The sequence below is a fragment of the Ischnura elegans genome, chromosome 3, assembly GCF_921293095.1.
Source record: "Ischnura elegans chromosome 3, ioIscEleg1.1, whole genome shotgun sequence".
NCBI lineage: Eukaryota > Metazoa > Arthropoda > Insecta > Odonata > Coenagrionidae > Ischnura > Ischnura elegans.
Window position 1 is genome coordinate 116,839,038 of NC_060248.1, and position 21,672 is coordinate 116,860,709.

The 21,672-nt window shown below is 40.0% G+C and overlaps 1 protein-coding gene across 3 annotated transcripts in view; it reads left to right on the forward strand.

Moving 5' to 3' along the window:
• LOC124156412 (glucose dehydrogenase [FAD, quinone]-like) overlaps positions 1–19,656 on the forward strand; it is a 37,719-nt gene extending 18,063 nt beyond the window's left edge. For all 3 annotated transcript variants that reach the window (XM_046530957.1, XM_046530955.1, XM_046530956.1), the window contains exons 2-3: positions 9,687–10,060; positions 16,795–19,656. In XM_046530957.1, coding sequence (XP_046386913.1) covers positions 9,773–10,060; positions 16,795–18,372 — 1,866 coding nt within the window. In that variant the 5' untranslated portion in view covers positions 9,687–9,772 and the 3' untranslated portion in view covers positions 18,373–19,656. The remainder of the gene's footprint in view (positions 1–9,686; positions 10,061–16,794) is intronic.
• Positions 19,657–21,672: the final 2,016 nt, after the last annotated feature.

Consider the following 21,672-nt stretch of genomic DNA (forward strand, 5'->3'; position numbering starts at 1 on the left):
CCGAGACCTTTTGCTAAACTTCTTGCTAAACACAGTATTCGTAGCATTCACCTTCCTCCTGGCAAACTCAGGGATCAGTTAGTCCGAGCCAAGGACCCTATTGGTCTCAAGACAGCCGGCATTTACCGCATTCCATGCGAATGTGGTAAAAAGTATATTGGAGAGACGGAGAGGACCATTGAGACGAGGTTGAAAGAGCATCGACGCCACCTCCGACTCGGACAATTTGAAAATCGGCCATTGCTGAAAACTGTGTCCAGGAAAATCACAATATCCACTGGGAAGAAACTGCCCAACTTGGAAGATCAAGAGGCTATTGGGACCGTATAACTAAAGAAGCCGTGGAGATCCGTCTTCACCCCAACAACATCAATAGAGATCGAGGACTGCAGCTAAGTAACGCTGGGAACCTGGCATTAAAAAGGAAGAGGAAGGAGGAAAAATCCCGGACCAATCAGAGACCACCTAGGTGAAGGAGGAAGGTATATATATCGACACACCGCGACATCGGCATCATCAGCCCTGAGGATGTTGGGAAAGTCTCCCAACGAAACGTCGCCCTACACCATGCAGACCCTGACCCGGTTGGAAACCCGAGAAGCTTTCATCCACGCTATTCACCGGGAAAAGCTCAGATTCTTTATTGTGATATTTGCCAGTACGACCCTGTACCCCACATGAGATGGGGTGAAAATCGCCTTGAACCACGGCCCCCCTAAATGCCTGCCGTAATTAACAGGTAACCCCAAATGCGTGTACAAAGTACCACCTATCACCTATTTTAGTCCATTTTAACTAGGGAAAAAAATAATTACTACACCTTTCCGTTAGGCAAAACATCTTTCTCCGTTAATGATTTCTATTGGTCATGAAATGGTAAAGAGATTCTCTTTTTATGTTCTTTAAGTTACACTGAATGATATTTATTTTTAATTGCTCAATCAATATAAGCCATTAGCGTATCCTTCGAATCTCTAACGGCTTCAATTCTAATTTATTTCTGATAATTTGTGTATCGCTTTCTTTACGGATTTAGCAGTATTTTTTTTAACTGCGCGGATTTTCTTTGTATTCTATTAATTTAACGTACACAGTGTTTCTGAGCTGAATATTATATACTCGTTACATATTAAGGGTATGGCATTTCGTATGCAGAGTAGTACCTCTCTCTTGCTATGTCATCCACAAATATTTCCAAGAAAGCTTGACGAATCCAGGGGCGGTCTGGGTAGATTGGGAGCCCTTGAGAAGGGCTTATGGTGGGGCAATCCTTACTCCTTACCCGAGAATTCGGTAATCCTCTTCGGAAAATTTTAGGAAACTGCATGCACGAAAAAGATTTTTTCTCGATTCTCTCTTTTAAAAACAAGATAAAAGTTAATGAAAATTAGATTTTCGCATTAAAAAATACTGTGAAAAGTTATAATTTCAGGTGTAAAGCTTGTAAATTTTAAAGTGTAGTAAAGTTCTCTCACATATCTAGAAAATGCTTTCCTTGACGCTGCACTGAAATTTAAAAAAAGGCTCAAAAATAACCTTACGATTAACCTTTTCACAAAATCATCAGGTTCTCTAATACCTTCATTTATTTTCACATAATATTTTAACGCTATTCTGTAAAGAAAGCTACCAATGAAATCGTAAAATTTTATAATTGCAATAACCTTAGGTTCAAGTAATTACGTATAACGCGGGGAAAGCATTTTTCAGATGACTCTTAAACCCATCAGAATCAGCTCTTAAAAAGGAAAACTTTACGTTCTTTCTTGAACATTTCAGTGGAATTTAGAGAAACCTTTGCAGTTACTACCCTATGGTCACTTATTCCTTCGGCGGTTCTCACGTTCATTACCTGATGAGGTATACTTGTCGCTAATAAATCAAGAATACTGTCTCCTCTGTTGTGTGTGGATGCTATTTGAAACAATGAATTTTATGTAAAAATGTGTAATGACGCCCCGCAAAACAATTAATCTCCCCCACCAGGAATGAGGCTCTACGTCTCCTAATCCTTAGAAGGTGCGTTGAAATCTTCACCAAAAATCAAGTTTCTTTCAGGATACTTGGATGCTATGCTGTCAATTTGGGTTTGAAAATCTAACTTTGATGTTAAATCTGTGTTTGGTGCTCTTTAGTACTAGCTACTAATATATTTTTAGATTTAAGATATTTAATTGAACACCACGCAGATTAAACGCTGGTCTCAGTTATGGTTTCCGCTTATCTGACGATTGAATCACTTACAGCTATAAATACTCCGCCTCCAGTTCGATTAATTCTATCTTTTCGATGAACAATGAACGATTTTGGGAAGGTTTTACCGTCTAAATCTTCATCTGTTAGTCAACTATTTGTTCCCATAATAACATTTTACTTCGTCCTATGAATTAAATGGTAGAATTCGGGAATTTAATTCCTTAAACTACGGCCATTAATTAATGTCAGGGTTATTACTTTGAAACTAGTATTATTGCAATTCGGGACTGTTTTTGATTCGTTCTTGTCGATTAGACTATTTTTAGGCTCTATATCCCTACTTCATGGTTCTGCAGATTTTATTCTTTATGCTTAAAGTTATAACCTGTATTATTGTTAATGGGTAATGCTGATTATGACAGGGTGATTTTTCTTTCATTCACTCTATTCTCATTTCTTGAAGAACTTTTACCTGTGAGAACATCTGAATTTACCCTTTAATTTATCAACCCACCATTATATCTACACCCTTCCCTACTCTCTGCTCTAAAAAAAGGCCTTCAGGGCTCAATATGCTACTCGGCGAAAAATACGTTTAAGTTCACTCAACAACGTCCCAGAACTAAATCTATGGTGACCACTAATACCTAAACAATTATCACTTTAAAAGGTTTTAGTGCGTCAATTGCAACTGAAAATTTTCTCAATCATATGCAAATGATTGCTACAAATTTAATTGACGACATACAATTTTTCTAGGTAAATTCCATAAATCGTAAAACAAAACTAACATTTTATTTTTCCCTAGCCAGTGGAAAAAAACCTTTATTTTCTGCAGTTTGATACCTCACTTTCTTTCCAATTTATTTGAAAACCAATATTTTTAAATCAAAACAATGCATGGCATTTCGCTTACTTGTGACAATATGCAAGGATCAAATAGATATCTAAATTTATGTGAACAAAAATAACGGAGGAAAAAAGGACGAAAAATATACTCCAATGAATTCACACTTCACTTGGGACAATATCTCTCCTGTTATAAAATTCGAAATCTCAGCAGCACTTCGATGCATTATATGTCAGTATCAACATCTGCGGTTGTACACCTCGGTCCTAATCGGTCACTTCTCAGATGGAAATCAGGTGGAGGTCTTCCCCGATTGTTCAATACTTCATTACCCTCCCTGTTGCAATCCTCCCTGCTGGAAAGGAAACCCACTGCTCCGCGGAGCGATAGTGGCGGCACAAACTTTGTTGGGATACTTTTTTCCCCCATAGTAGATATAACAGAGATATCGATGAAATAATATTGGAGCGCAATTTCAATTTGGTTTTGCCTTTAGTCAGACGGTAATTTTATACGACTTATTGATAACTTAGCAATCAATAACACTGACCACGGAACGCAATGATGGGATAATATCGTATTTCCTCGAGGCACTTGGGAAGCGAGATTCGGGGGAACATGCACGCATAGCCACGAGTGTTCGGCGGAACGTCTAGGAGCCATCCGGTGCAGCAACAGGCACCGCAATTCACTTCCCTCGCTTTCCAATCCTAGGAAATTATCTGTGACGGCGGTCGATCACTTATCTCTCCGGAATGACATTCTGCAATCACCGATTATCCCGTAATGCACTTCTCAACGTAATCTATGATGCATTTTAGAAAAGCGATCCCAACAGATGGGCAATACCGCTGAAAATGCAATCGACTGCTACCCTTAGCCCATTTGGTTTCACACCCCGCATTACCTAGCCAACGAATAAATCAAATGGGGATGGAAATCAAATGGGGATCAAATCAATCTTTAGCCTGTACTTGAGAATATTCCTTCTAATATCTTTAAACAAAATCGTAAATTATATTGGCAAACTATCTCTGCCGTCAAACTGACAGATTACAGACTATATTTTCTACAATTCCTCGGCAGATATTCCAATGCCCATCTTCAGTGCACACCTCTATCAACAGGTTTTGAAATTTTCCACAATACATTAAAGCATTCGATAGTGTATTTCTCCGTACAATACAGCGCAACTCCTAATAAAATGCAACGAAGACATTAACGCCTTGCCTTCCTCCTGCACATCGCTATTCCCTTACATTAATCGACTTTTCAATTCCTCAATTATAACAAATCAAGCATCACAAGGCAAATGCCATGAAAATATCACAGAATATTTACTTCTATTATATGAAGCTAATCATTCAACATAACAAACTTACAATTAGCTTGAGGAGAGAAAGAGGATTTTACTACGCACTTCGACATAAGTGGAAAACAGAAATTCAGGGTATGTGATCGGGTCCTTTGAGCAACGCTCGAGCTATTTAGCACAACGCATAACATAATTTTGTATGATTCCATGCTTCTAAAAAGAATTATCACGAAAGAAGGCCAAATAATATCAAAGATAATCGACAGGATAGTTACACATATTAAATAATACCAATAATATGAGGCAAGTAGAGACTACGAGGAGGATACCTTAAATAGATGAAGTACGCACTACTCCACAGATACTTCATAGAGGAGACGCAAAAAATGTCCACTTTCCATTCATTTAAGCTCACTTCACACAACATAACACTTAAAAATAAAAAAATTGGATGCTCCAGATATAATGTAATTGACAAGGCTACAAATACATCGCACGCTCCCATATTGTGAAAAATAGATAATCTATTTACAGAATTAAAACCGTTAGATTTCGTGAGCACTAAGACGCAGTGATAATAACAGTGCGTCAACCGTAACAAGATACCTGCTTATTATGATTCCTTCAACTGTATCGAACTTCAAGGGAACATAAGAGTGTTTCAACAATGAAAGAACGGTTATACCTGCCTTCACAGGTGGCGTAGTTTCTCTGTTTGTCCACGTAAATACCATTTTCACAATAGAATTACATCATTCCGCAAGCCTTAATGATAATCATGAAATAATAAGAGAATTTTTTTCTCAATAAAACCACCTATAAATTCAGTGGTCTGCGAAAAGATTTTTGCATGAAAATATGTTTTTAGCGAAGTGGAAAGCAAGAATCCACCCAAGAAGCGGTGCAATAAATTTCAACATCAGACTAGACTTCCTGGTTGATATAGATCATGGGATAAAAAAAATCTCACAAAGCTAAGGGCAAGCCGTGATCGCGGGTATTCACCCCACCTTTCTCCGATTTTCTCTAAGAAAAAAACTTCATTCGTAAAATATGCTTTTCAGAATCCAAGCAAGACAAAAATAACCTGAATACTTATTGGTGCCTGAATCAAGAATAAATGATATTTAGCCAAGTTTTAGCCATATTTAGCCATACACAGAAAACCAACCCCATAGCGAATTGATAGTGCCAAAAATAGGAGCAAAGAGCATCTAACATTTCTTATGACTTACGAAATTTAGCTTTCCCACACTCTGATTACTTTTAAAATAATTTAATGAGCAGGATTGAAACAATGATGGGTTATTCACATCACGAAACGTTGTGAATTACCGGGAAATCAAGGGATCATTCGCCCAAACCCCAATAGGCTGCTCGCAGCCTTGTAACAACGACTGAGATACCTCAGTGCAAAAAATGAAAGCTCTGAGGATAAATCTCATTGAACTTTTCGGAGGCTCAATTTCGAAAGTTTTTACGATTTCACGGTAAATACAAGGCGTTCCTGTTTCTCCGTCGGAATCACTCATTGGGTTGATATGTACTACTTACAATTCAGTTGGTAATGCTCTTCATGATTTGAAATTGACGAGATTGAATTAGATTTAAAGGCCATTTTACAAGGGACACGGAATTGCGCAGGTTAGAGCTGCATTAATTTATCTTTATGGAGTAGAATTGCGCGAATACAGAAACGAAATTAGAATTGTGGATAATTTGCCATCTCAAGTCCACGTATTCCCGCATGCGCCCTAACAATTCACCGCTTTACACGACGAAATTTTGATTGCGCCTTCATACACACGTCAGGTTGTGCTAGTGCGTGCTCCGTGTAAAACGGCCTTAACAGAAATTGGTTTAGCTACGCGGTTAAATGAATACATTTTTGTAAAGGCAACTATCTAAGGAAAAAGGGCACTTTTTAGGGTTTGTGGGTGTGCACATCACCGCGTATTGGATAACGAGAATTACACAGATTTAATTTTCGCCGTTCTTTTACGTATCAAAACGGAATAGCCAAGACTACCTTTAACCGCGCAATCATAAAAATGTATAGCGTCAAGAGGGAGATAGCGAAGCAAAATGTGCCGATAAAATTAATGCCGAAATCTCAGAGATTTCTTTTTCTGACTTCAACGAGTTTGTTCATGTGAAATGTGAATTTTAGCCTCGACCACCGGTTGAAAAAAATGGAGGACGCCGAAAGCCGTACAAGTGTAGAGAGATGTGAGTGAAAAAAAGAAAAAAATTAAAATATATTTATTTTAAATGCTTCGGTAAGCGATGAGTTGAGGAATTGACGACCTAGGTCGGAACTCCAGCAGACATAACTGCTGCTTAACTTCAGTCACATCCCAATTAGCTTCGAGAATAATGGCTCCATTGAAAATTAATGCAACGGTATAATAGAGCTCATCGTATTCGGTAGCCTCGCTTTTATTGCAGACAGTAGCTATCCCGCTGCCGCTAAGTGAAATTAGATAAAACTTCCACATTACCATGATTCATACCAACTTTCCATTTTGAAATTCCCTGACCTGTTCCTGGTTTCAAGTTCGAATTTTTTTTAATTTCCGTGGCTCTGTATCAATTGCAAAGCAGTTTCAAGCAAAGGGATTCTTGGAAAATGTAGCGAGATGTGACGTAAAATGAAGTTAATTAAGGATATTAGAAGAAGCAGAAAATGATAAGCAGCGCCGATTCGGTACTTCCCCAACGCATGCATCGAGAACTACAACTGAACGTCCGCCTTGCCGCTCAGAGGAAGCAACGCTCCGCGCGTTCAACCAAGATTTTCATCTTTTTGCAGCAATAGTAACCCCTTTTTGGAGCATTAACCCTCAGGTGATGAATTTTCAATTTCTGAAATCGAGTATGTACCGTAGGATCGGATATTTATTTTTCTACCATGGTTCCCAGTCAAACTAAAATATAAAATTCACGGTTTTTCCAGGTTTTCACGGCCTAAATTGCATCCAATTCACGGTTTTTAGATAAACCATTTTAGGCAGAAATATTGATCACGTAACAATCCTCAGCCGCACGTTAACTAAAAATTTAACAAACGCGACAGACGCCGTTATTGCAAACGCAGCGATGAACGTGCTATCTCTCCTGACAGGGCCGGCCTTAGGGTGGGGCGACCGGGGCGACCGCCCCGGGCCCCGCGCTTTGGGGGGCCCCGCGTTCGTGAAAAAAAAAATTAAAATATACGATAGTTTTGAAAACGCAATTTCAACTATTACTGTATTGTTAAGTCCGAGCTAGACAAAAATAATGTTATGAAAAAGGAATAATAATGCAGTAATTTTTATTGTGCAATTGCGTCTGTCAGTACAGTACTGTGTCGTGTGAGTGATAACAACGAGTGAGAGAACTTGACATGAGTGAGAGCGGGCGCTTTTGAATTTTATGAATAAAAATAATTATAAATTTTATTTGTATTATACTATTTTGAACTCAACTGTGTGATGGTACCATAACGGCGTAATTACGGAGTCTGAATTTGGGAGGGGAACACATACTTAGCCAGAGAGTGGTAGGGATTCAAAATGCTCGAGTTTGTAGATGGGGTATAGAGTTTAATATTTTAAGTGAAGGGCCCCGCACTGAAGGTTCGCCCCTAGCCCCGCACCTGCTAGGGCTGGCCCTGTCTCCTGACGTCACATATCGTTTGCAAAATTCAGCTCCCGCTAAAGGTAGTGAGCGGGAAAATGGAGGGACCAGGGTGCCAGGGAAATTAAGAAGTGTCTGAATTTTCGCCAGGGTTAATGGATACTTTGGTCACCAGTCTTCCGGCTTTGGTACAGGCTGAAGGTCATAGTGTCATAATGGCACACGAACCATTACTTGCGCTTCGAATATACGTGTGCAGATAAATTCGTGGACACTGTCTGCGCATGACTGACCTTGAAAAATGATAGACATTTCGATTTTTCTTTTGATCCGTCAATCGTAGTTCTAAAATCAAGTTTGAGAGATTTTTTAAAGGTCTGATGACGAAATTCGCGGCTTTTTCCAGGTTTTTTTTTCACGATACACGAAATTCACGGCTTATTCACGGTTTTAAGGTTTTCACGGTTGAGTGGGAGCTATGCCTACCTTCATTCTGGTGCAGCAATTTTAGTTCCCTAGCGACGAGAATGACAACCCATTCACAAGCATAGATTTCTTGAATGAAATAGTATTTTGATAGGAAATGGCTTCTAATATAGATAGCAGGAAACGTGATAATTATCTCTGTTACCATAACAACTGCGTGAAGTAAGTAATTACGCTCATTATTTTTTAAATCTGAAAGAGCTGAGTAACGCTGGCTCTAGACTACCGAATTATGACATACCTAATTTTATGATACTTTACTATTATTTGTATTGAAATCAGAAACATTGTAATTTCACGATGATTTTCAATTCTATCCATTCACCTAAGGATTTTTTTCCCAACCACAACCCAATCACCATCGTCTTAAGTAAACAATCCTAAGATTGGTTTGACTCAACTCTCCCATCCGTTTTCCTTATCATATTGACTATTTCTTCTCTTTTGCATCCTTAATAACCTGTCCCATGTGACTCATTTGGGGCTGTCCCTTGCCCTTCTTCCCTTCCACCTACCCTTCTACGTTTGTTTCCATCTCGCCATCATGTCTCATTATGTGGCCAACTGTAACTATTGTAAGTTGCCCCTTAAGGTTTTTAGAAGACTTCTCTTGGCATGGTATGGTATTCGGAGGGGGCGACCGACAGCTGAGGTAATTTGCGCCATGAGGGTAGGGTATGGAAGGAAGGGTGGAGAGAAACCTGGCGTCGGCGTTAGCCTGCGCTTAACGAAGGGCGCCAAGGGGACCACGGCTTAACGTCCCATCCGACGGACGGAGTGTTGCGCTTGAAATGTCCTCCACACAACATTCTAGCAGGGATCGGGCAGTCTCTGAAAATTCTTTGCCACTGCCGGGATTTGAACCCGAGCCCGCCGGGTGGGAAGCCAACACTCTAGCCACCACACCAACCCGATCCCCAAGACTTCTCTTTTCTTCCACTGTACACAATTCTACGATCACACAACTCAACACAGAATACCTGAGATTTCCATGACTTCCATGACCTGGATACTCCCAAGAGTTTTTTTAGGTCCAATGTGATGAAATTCTAACATATAAGTAAATAATCTAATTAGTAAATTCAGGTAAAGATAATACAAAATGTAATGAAAGTCGTGAAGTGGAATAGGTGGAAAACTGCCAGTGTCTTGAAAGTCAATGACCAGCATGAATCCTGATAACCACCGATATGTATTGATGCATCAATTTCTTCCGCACAGGTACCTTCAACCCATCAGACAGGAAACTAGCTCAATTTGAGCTGATTTTGGCGTGATATCAACGAGTCCAACTCTTAATCTCCGAGATGGCGCTGGCGGTGTTGTCGAGCCTCGCCACGGCCTGCACGAGCACGCCGACGGCGTTCGCGTGCTGCTGGGCCCTTCCCATGATCCTGCTCTCCTTCCTGAGGAGCGTGTCGCGCAAGACGAGTCAGCAGGCTTACAACCCTCCCGTGGCCACGGACACCATCCAGTACGACTTCGTGGTGGTGGGCGCCGGGTCGGCGGGATGCGTGCTCGCCAACCGACTCAGCGAGGAGCCCAACCGATGGAGCGTGCTGCTCATCGAGGCCGGGGGAGACGAGCCATTCCAGGTGAGAACACGGGCCCATCGAGTGATGGGGGTCCGGAGCGATCGCGATCATCCGAGCGAGCGATTTAATGAACGGTTCTATTCCGATGATAGACACCATCCTCTCGGCTGTTCGCGATCCTAGACTTAAACGCACTATGGTATGGTATTTGGAGGAGGCGACCGACAGCTGAGGTCATTTGCGCCATGAGGGAAGGGTATGGAATGAAGGGTGGAGAGGAACCCGGCGTCGGAATTAGCCTGCTCTTAACGAAAGGCGCCAAGGGGACCACGGCTTAACGTCCCATCCGACGGACGGAGTGTTGCTCTTGAAATGTCCTCGACACAACATTCAAGCAGGGATCGGGCAGTCTGGAAATTCTCTGCCACTGCCGGGATTTGAACCCGAGCCCCCCGGATGGGAAGCCAATACTCCGACCCGATCCCAGATTTAGACGTAGGCCTCGGTTGTTGTTCTTCAGCGAAGCCATCAACACCGCTCAATAAAATTATTTACTAAAATTTGTATTTATCATTAAATATCCATAACAACATCACGAAGAGAGTGTATAGACACAGAATATGCGACTATTTCATGTATAAGTCTCAAAAACGGACGAGTATATGGGATTGATGTATTTAAGAAAATGTATGCATGGTATATTTCGTTGCCCTTAAGCATCATTCATTGAACTCAGAATTTTACTCATTCGCCAGCGAATCAAAATACATCACCTGACGGTAAAGGACTCAGGGAAACGAACAACGAAAGTCAACAGTGGGTTTAATTTCTTCGATTTTACCCCGCCATCTATTGACAAAAAATCCTACCATAATAGTGAGACATCCTCCGGCCTTTCAAAATACTCCAAGTACTAAGTGCGACGAGTCAATAGGGGAGTTGAGAGCCAATATCGGATGTACCAGTATAGTTTTGTGATGGCCACAAAGAAATTTCGAGAACTGTATATGGTTACCAAATGCACTATGTAAACAAGTGTGCACATAATTTTATTCTCACTCCCAGACATTTTCCGGGGTTTCCCCGTTCGAACAACGGGGGTGAAATACAAAATATGGCTGTCTATGAATTGATTCATTAAAAAAATGAACAATGGGAGTTCAAATTGAGGAAAACACCAATGGCTTTCGCTGCTTCTCGCACCCAGTGAGAACACAACTAACCTTCACTGATTTAAGGGAAGGGATTGGAAGTGGGGAGCCGCATTCGATAAATCTACTTATTTTTTAATCCCATGTATCTAAAATTATTCCGAGGCTTGACTTAATTCGGACAAAATTATATGTTACCGACCTAAAGTGAATATACGATGTATTATACTATACATCGTTAACAAGTTATTCATTTTTGCCATTTGGGTTTTTTTTGGAGAGATATTTTTCCCACGCGAGACAATGAATTACACTTTGCGTAGCTGCACACGATTCATTCTCAAATTATGGCACACCCCTGACATAAAATCGGAGATATAGAGGAGAGAGGGGAATTTTTGCGGTTAAAGTCACACATCTCAAGCGTCAAGAAAATGAAATCACAGGCTCGAGAGGGTTATTTCGGAATTTGGAGCACAAAATTTTGCTGCAAGTCCAGTCACCCGCTCAATGTCAAACAAACATCCAGCCGTTCCAACCTGCTGAAGCCCCGATTGTCAATCAGAACACCCTCGTCCACGATCTTCACGAATTACGAATTATGTCTACGGTCACGAAACAGTGACACAAGGGCATTCAAGCGTATCATACAGACTTCTCCATTCCCTTCACTATTTCTTCGATCAAAATTTTTTAGGCAATCATTTTGCCTCGGAATACTCGAATTGTGCCTTTGCATCATTGCCTTGAGTCACAACCAGATCCCCCCATCCTCAGTGGATTCTCTTTGCAGTTATCTAAACCAACTCATGCATCGTCTTCATGCTTAAGCAATCAGATTGCATCCATCCTCGCCCTAACGCTCTTTCTCTCGACTGTGGGCATTAGCCACGACACGACCATACACACAAATAATCATACCAAATATGCATAAATTATGTCAATCAATATTAATTAAATCTAAAATTATATCGAAATATCAAAACTGTAATTAATAGAACTATATTTTTAAACATTTAGTGTTAATGTAGAATAAAAACAAATTAAACTGAACTTTCTTCAACATCCATTTTTTTATAATGGAATTAACGCTTTACGAACATATAATTGTTGAAAGAAGCAATAAATTAGTCGTAAGAAATTAAATTAAATCAATCATTTCAACTACATCTTACGGTATAAGGTACAATGGTGCAAGGTGGTAATTAATTTATCGATGATTTGTTTGACTTTCCAGACTACATAGAAAAGAGATTACTAGTGAAAAAAGTATCATATACAACTTCCTCAGATCAATTATATCCACGAATGTAAACCAATTATATGCTAAAGCACTGAAGGAACAAGTGACTTTGTACGCAGTCACGCGCACGGGTGCAAAGTTAAATACACCAAAGGATGAAGTTCGCCATGAAAAAATATTTGACTTAGCCGGGATTCGAACCCGGATCTCCCGATTGCCGGTCAGGCGTGCTACCTGGCTAGCACGCCTGACCGGCAATCGGGAGATCCGGGTTCGAATCCCGGCTAAGTCAAATATTTTTTCATGGCGAACTTCATCCTTTGGTGTATTCAATTATATGCTGTTATGCCACATGGGAAATATTTCTTCGTATTCCACAGGTTGGTCCTTTCTTCTTTCGCCGACCGATGTCTCATTCACTCCCAAGGAAACAACTTAGGGCAGACAATGTCATAGATAAAATATAAGTCTCATTAGCAAGCAATTATAGAACTTCAGGACAGCATGCGTGAAAACTAAAGCGCAAAGCTGAAGAGCCCAAACGAATAATAAGTCGAAATTTATGCAGAATAAGGATTTAGAAAACGGAGGAGGTAACCCAAACAAAGAAATTGCTATACCTTCCACGTATAGACTAAAAGAACGTCAATTTACAATTCTGAAGCAGCCTTTTTGAGCAACAAAGTCACGTTAAGCTGATCCAGGAGAAAAGAGCATAAAAGGCATGAACTATTCAAGATTTTAATGCAAACAGTTTTCAAGTAGTATGCTGATACACATTAAAAATTTAATACTTAAACTTTCATCATAATTATGGATGAGCGTCGTCTAAAATTAACATTATTTAATAGTTATACTCCGATCGAGATCACTGTGTTCCTTTACATCCATTAATAAAAATGTACAAATACTCAATACATATCAAGAAAACTTAAATGAATAGATATAATATAATATCCAAAACATGCATTTAAACAAAATATGAACCATCCAATCCCCATTGAACCTCCACGGCCTATTACAACAGAGAGTATTTCAGTTGGCCACCCAAACCCACTGCGCATTTTGGTAAACCCACTGCGCACTCTCAATGGGTTTACCAAAGTCGCCACTCGTGTCACAAAGTGCTCCGAATTTTACTGAGAAATAAGCCATATTTAGGGCAATTTAGCTGTTTATATTCGAGATGATGCGATCAATCGAATTCATAAATTTCCAATTATATTCCTCGCGATTGCAAGTATTATATTCTAAATATTGAGGATAAAAATAAAAACTGTGCCCCATCCGTCGCGCTGCGGACATTCATGAAAGCCGAATACAATAAGCTCAAAGTGGCAACAAAAATCAAACTCCTACGGGACGAGCTGAAGCCTCCTTCGTGCATTCTCCTTGGAACCTCTATTCAATGCGACCACAGTCGCAAACTCATGTTAGCGAGGGAGGAAGACAGATTACCATCACCGACCCATACTTAGCGAAAGATTATCAGACCGACAGAATGTGCATCGCTTACTGCTCCCTCGAGTCCGCGAAGACTAAGAAAGGCTGAGCGTGCACTAGGGTGGGGAATGGTCGTGATATGCAATGATCGTGCAAGTACTACGCTCTTTTATCGCCTAAGAACGTAAACACAAAGTGCTACGGCTAATTTGAGGCGTAATTACACAGAATTGGATCTGAAAGTCAGAGCGTGATGACTGGTAACCGCCTCGACACAAAAAATATCTTAAGTCATCTCTCTTTCCTTAGCGAATTTTACACTAAATGGAAAGAAATAATTAATTTTGCCGAATTCAATGAAAAAAACCATTCATATGATTGGACGTAGGGGGACGTTAGTCTTAATTATCTTACATGGTGGTCCAGCCTACATCACAGTATTAGTCACAGAAAAATTGTATATTTCTCTTCCCCATCACAGGCAAGAATTTCCTTCTTTTATTCTAAACTTAACCGTACCCACTGCACATATCAATTCTAACGTTGGTTTTATAGGAGCGGCTAGAACTCATTTAGGACCAGGCCACTATCGTTTGATATTCAGTCATTCACAGAAGTCCAGTTGCTTCCCTAAATCACTACCGACTTCTCAAAATACTTTAAAAAATTCGTATTTGGAGCAATAAGTATTTAGGTAGGTACTCAAAAAAATTAATTGCAGAATAATTAAAACTGATATCGGCATAGAGGTACCTGCGATTGTATACGAAAGATCAGTCATATATAACATGACAATAGCGTGGTCCAAACAATTTCAATTCAAGGGAATAATACGGTAGGCGAAATTTAACCAGAAATAAGCAGAGAAAGTAGAGGGAAGAAATTGAAATTTAATAACTTTTATGATCATCTATGCTTCGAGCATCTTCCGATTCCTAACGAGCATTTTTTCTCCAGTACCATATGATTTAAGAGAGTGAGAAAACAAGCCCAGATGTTATGCAAAGAAAACCTATCAAGAGCGGTAGAGGCAGTTGAGATAGACATTCGTAGAAGAGAAAGCGACCCCTAAGCGATGAACGTCTCCATCCATCCTGCCAGTTCTACCACACATTCGTTTTTTCAGTTCATATCGGAAACTTAGTTTTCTTGTAGTTGTGGATCTAAACTTTCTCCTTGAACTGTTCCTCCAGACCGGACGAAGGTACCGAAGTAATTCCTAGTCTAGAACTTCAGGAGCAAAAAGGAGGAGGTAGCTTTCCACATACTTGTGGTATAATAACAGGAAAACGAAAGTTGTTATTCTATGAAAGAGAGCTGAAAACGGTATCTGTCAGAAGTGGCTTCGCAAACGCGTGGCTAAATGAAATTGCACACCTATTCGAGTGCTAATTCATTTAGCCACGCGGAATTAAATTCGTACAGATGTCCGTGCACGAGGGCATAAAATACAGACGTCTTCTGCACTCACTAAATAGGGTTATACTAATGATCAGCGTACGGCAGGCATGCACTGATAACAATTCCATGAAAACTAGATAAATATAACTTTATAGAAACAGACATTATACATGCGAACGTTAAAATTTAACAACTATATATAAAGGTATGTCTTGCTACTGAGACAACAAATAAATAAATTACTCCATCCAATGGACGTGCGTGTCATCTAGTTACACAATTACCATCCTCATAATCACTATACCAAGGCGTTTGAAAGTAAAAACTGATAACATGGAAAAGGAGAATATAATGAAATTCACTGATCAGAGAGGAGAATAGGTTACATGGAAATTATTCGGGACTACATCGCACAGTTCGCAAAAACATTGAGATACCAAAGATCAATGTTTTCAGAGCTGTATTTGTGGTTAACTAACGTACACAAAGAAACTGTTCATAAGAATTCAAGTCAAATGCTTCAATCAAATGACATAAAAGAGCTCAAACCCACTTGTATACACTTCTTCATTCCACAACATCTCTGATAAGATGTAGCAGGAGAAAGTTTTTAATGCAAAACAACATTCTTTGGGGTCCACCTAACAACCAGATTCGCTTAATTATCGTTGAGGAATAGAGGACTTCTTTATATTTCATACACCATATTAGAGTTTCAGTGCAATTTATACGCAACAATAAATCATCATGATGATCTCTAATTACATATTCTCGAAGAGAATTGATACAGACGTTATAATAAATAGTACGTCGTATATCTTCATCAAGGAAGCGCGACAATGGGAATTGATTTTGTTCGCATCCACATGCACGGATGCAGAAGTTATACACACAACAGTAATTCATTCCGAAAAAAATCTTTTCAATTGCCCGGCATTCGAGCAATATTAACGACTAACCACTTATTGGATTCCAGGCATAGCTTTTGGTGGGACTGTTAACATAATTGTCTGGATATGAGGAAGTATGAACGTAATTTCAAGAAAATTCTGCTACTAATCATAAAAAATGTGAATTCTACAAATTTAATGGCTCAAATCTTAATCCCAAGCTATTAGTAAAGCATGCGGTTGAATAAACACTACCTTAAATGTCTACAGAATCGATTATTTTAGCAATTATGAGAGACAAGGGAAAAATGCTGAATGAAACGGTGAGTCAGAGTCAAGGATTATGGAGAGCAAGAACTATGGTAAAATTAAGTATTCTTAACATTGAGGATGGCAAAAAATTCTTATTTCACAGCCCGGGAGCATTTCAGAAAAGTGTGCAAGTGGATTGACCTCAATTGTCATAAAGCCAACTTAAAAAGCTTAATTACCCATTACTATGGTTACTCTCCTTATTTTCTCTGCTTTCTTACACACTCTAGGCGGCCTACACGCCCCTGAGGTTAACTAAAGGCATTACATTATCTGCCAGTTCCTTTATAATCATGATAATTACAAGCATTTTACATTACTTCCGTTTACTATTAAATTCATCTCTAATTCCAGGCTAGTGTCCCGTCTGAGACACCCAACCTTCAGGGAGGTGCTTACGATTGGCAGTATGTTACACAGCCGGAGGAGCAATCCTGCAGACAAGGTTGCCCTTGGCCGAGGGGCAGGGTGCTGGGAGGAACCAGCTGCCTCAACGCCATGCTCTACGTGCGCGGTAACAAGAAGGACTACGACGGTTGGTTCAAGCAAGGCAATATCGGATGGAGCTACGAGGACGTCCTCCCATACTTCAAGAAGTCGGAGGACAACGGAAATCCCGAAATCGCGTCCAACGAGTACTACCACGCCACTGGCGGATACCTTAGGGTGGAAAGATTCCCCTCCATAGACGCCAACGTGATCGCACTCGAAGAGGCGTTTCTTCAGTACGGCTTCACCCCAAACTGGGACATAAACGGAGAGAAGCAGTCCGGGTTCACACGTGGACAAGCAACGACCAGATTTGGAGAGAGGTGGAGCACGAACACGGCATTCCTATTTCCCGCCAGAGGGAGGAAAAATCTATTCGTGGCCAAGAACTCGGTCGTCAGTCGAGTTATCATCAGCAGGAACGATACCCGTGCCATCGGAGTGGAGTACAGACAGGGCGGGAGGAGCAGGGTGGCTTTAGCCAGTAAGGAAGTAATATTGTCAGCTGGGACAGTAGGGTCTCCGCAGATATTAATGCAGTCGGGAATCGGTCACAAAGAGCACCTAATGGAAGCCGGGATAGAGGTGGTGTCCGACATACCTGTGGGAGATAATCTCCAAGATCACTATTCCATCAGCGCCCTTGCCTTCATCCTCAACTACACGGCGACTTACCCCGCTCAAAACCTTTCCTGCGACCTCAGAGATTATTACCTGAGAAGGAGAGGACCTTTGTCTTCCACTGGAATTCTCCAGGTCACGGCTTTCGATCAATCAAGTTATGAATTCGACCCTGACTACCCGGATATACAGTATTTACTGGCTTCTTTCGTGGCAATGCCGCCAAACGCCACAAATCAAATGATTCCCTTCGCCTATTACAATAGGATATCTTCCTCCCCAGTGTTTCTTAGACCCTACAGTCGCGGACAGATAAGGTTAAACGTTTCGGCGGAGGCTCGCGCCAACGGAGCACAACCAGTGATAACAGCTGGCTATTTCAGCGACCTAAGGGACAGGGCAGTAGTGTTGGAGGGGATACTGCGGACGATTAAGTTGGAGGAAACGCCCGCTTTTCAGAGAAGACGCATTGTGTTGGACAGAACTCCGCTACCGGCGTGTGCCGATATTCCCTTCGGCACGGTCCAGTACTGGAACTGTACCCTGACGTTTGCCACGCAGACTTTCTACCACCCGGTTGGAACGTGCAAGATGGGGCCCCCCTGGGACAAACAGGCGGTTGTGGATCCCCGCTTGAGGGTTTACGGGGTGCGAGGCCTCAGGGTAGCGGATGCATCGATAATGCCCACGATAGTGAGCGGCAACACAAACGCCCCAGTCATCATGATAGCTGAAAAGGCGGCCGATATGATCAAGACAGACTGGTACCTACTACGGAGGGATGCCAAAAAGAGTTGGAAACACTCATTTGGTTTCTTATAGTATGTTTTTATTTAATATGTAATTTTTCTAGAGATAATATGATGCGATGCCATTAAAAGTATTTTAATGATGAGCTTCGACGCGAAGCTTTAAATAAAACATGTAAGTAAGACCGGCTAGAAAGGGCTCAACATCACCACCTAAGGTCATAAGTTAGGCTAATTCCATACATTAGATAGATAGAAAACCATTACTGAAGCCTAACCCAGTTTAGTATAATTAGCGATACCATATCACCTGTGAAAAACCACGGAATGACCAAAGACAAATTAAATATAGGAACCACAAATCATATAATATTAAATCAAATATGCACTTTAAAGACCTCCATCGTCCTTAACTTTCCCAACCAAATGAGGGTAATTTCACAGTAAAACCCAGCCAGCCATAATCCTAAGCATATTCACTTACTACGTTTGATTTCTATGCAACATCCAAGCCCATAAATAAGAATCTTGAATATCGTCACATTTCTGTTCCTTCACCATTAAAAGATATAAGACCAATATAATCACTCAAAAATAAGCGATCAAACAGTAATTGCTCACAAAAACGGAATAGCACAAAGATAACTAAATAAATCTACATGGCCATATTTCAAATATTGGTGGGGAAACGAGGTCATCTTTGGTCACTAAACAGAGGCCTGCTGAGTTAAATGCGAACAAAATTGTTCTCGTTAGAACTGTCCAGTAAATTAATTACTATATATGCCAGGCTTGCTTAGACTTTACGGCAAATTTCAATTGACTGTGACTAACTCCTATCAGAAAAACATATGGGAAAAACACGCAAGAGGTAAATAAACAGTAGGCCAAGAATGAAAGCCATTAATTCCCACACAGGTCAGCGCATTAAGTGTAATTCAAGCATAAAAATTAAGTATGTGGAACTTGCAACGAAAATAATTCTCATTTTTAGAACCTGCCGGGGCTTAATGAAATATGATTGAGACCGATGAAAATGTCATAATAACGTTAATAAATGTTTTATGTATGGATTGAAATACTTTTCGCCCAAGCAACTGTAAATATTTACTCTGCCTAAGATATATTTTGTTATTAGTGCAAGATGTAAATCAGTATCAAAGAGTATTGTATTATAAACCCAATGAAAATGAGTCACTTCTAAGAGATAGCCATAATTGAATGAAAGACTGTTGCTACAAAAGATATTTTTGAAGGTATTAATGTGTAAATAGTTCTATATATTTCTAAGTTAATTTCAGCCACAAATTTTGTGGCAGCAAGTTTTAGTTGAAATAAATATGCAGCAAAATTGAAATTATACATTTAATTCTTTTTCCTCCTATTCCTCGACTTACATTGACAACTATGCATGTTAACCATGCATGAAAAGGTAATGAGACCTTCAAAAAGGTACTAATATTTATTTTTCAAATAAATACGAGGGACTTTTTTTTCAACCTCCGATCGCTCAGCAGAAACACCATACAAGCGACAGGCGGGTACTTCGCGCATAGGTCGATTGCGCGTCCTCCGCACTACACGCTCAAGTCATTTCTGACCGTAAGTTGCTAGTTTAAGGTTAGTGGCAATCTCATTAAGAACACTGCCTCCATTGAATCTCCCGCCAAGTTTGCACTACGGAGAGACAGCCAGAAAACTCGCCAAACATCTTCACCTTTGACATGTCTTGACCTTTATACCGATAAAATAGAATTTGCTTCATGCACTGTGGCTAGAGTGTAAAACAGTGTGAAACATTATGCCCAGTTCCATTCAAAACAAAAGAAGAGACATGCTGACTTCTGGAAGTGTTCAATTCCACGGCAACGCCCGTCATATGGTGCTGATGCAGCCCAACTGTTCCTTGAGCAATTCCAATGGGAAATTCTCGATTACCTGCCGTGCAATGCCAACCTAGAGCCGTGTGATTTCCATCTTTACGCTGAAATGAAGATGTGGCTCGGAGGGAAGCGTTTTCAAACGGACGACGTGCTTCAGAACAAAGGCTAAATTCATTCAAGTCATTGGCGGCAACATTCCATGTAGAAGGTATAGTAAAGCTTGTCCACTGTCACGACCAAATCCTCAATCGCCGAGGCGATTATGTAGAAAGGACACCACAAGTGTACTCAAGATTTACCTATGAAATAATTTTTTACCAATCATTCATGGCCCATCGGAGGCTGAAAAAACGTCCCTCGTACCTAACTATAGTACATTAAGTGGTGATTACGGGGGGGGGGGAATATTTTCCTTAATTCAAATGGAGAATTCATTATTGAGAAAGGAACTATTTTATCAAATGTCATTTCAAAAATTACATTATTACGAACACAGGCACAGGGAATGGCTGTATCTGAGATAACAGCCTCAGAAGGTTTCCACCTACGGTGACGTTTGTATTCGATACAAAAAAAAGTAGGAATCGTAGCTCAATTTTTTAATGGAGTCTTTAAATTAATATAAAAGTGAATAGAATGTTCTATATTCCTTGGAAACACTGAGGAATTTAATTTTACGTTGAGTACTCAGATATTCATTCAGGTTAATAGAATGTTTCTTTACCTTTAGAATGGTTTTCCTATCGGAAACGATCGTGCCATAAATGTAAAAGTAAAATTGAGTTTTTAAAACATGAGTGCAATTCTATCTAAAATATTATCAACTTAGAGGAGAGATGAATGCAAATAAATCAATAAAAAATGCGATATCAACACGAACAATTGAGAAAATGTTGGCCATATGATATTACTGTAGAATGCAGGCTCCGAAATAAAATTAATCGCTTTGCACAAAACGTGCGATAAAAAATGAATAAATACAAAAGGAATACATTCATCAGTAATTCCCGATTATTTAAAATGTCATCATATCAAAAAAATTATACCAAAGAAAAAGTAAAGGCATTCGATCCATTTCTAAGAAACGCTATGAATCGATTACGAAAAGTGCATCTTTTCAAAAGATCATTGGAAAATATTGAAAGCATTCGAGAGTGAAACCACACTTGCTACACACTTTTCTGATTAAAAAAATGATATAAATGGTATCCAAGCATATACATTGCCTGATGCAATTACAATAAATAAATAAATACACCCTGAAAACCCAAACCCGATATCTGATGATATTTTCCAAGTGGATGTTACAAAACTTTAACCACAATATTACACTTGTTACAGGACTTACACGTATATTTCGGTGGTCAACAGCAATTGTTTAAGAACAAAAAGCACGCTGGAACTATTTTTATAAGTTCGGGTGTGATCCAAAATATTTTAAACACAAAAGTTGAGCTTCACCTGAAAAAGTGTTCGAAATAATGACCCAA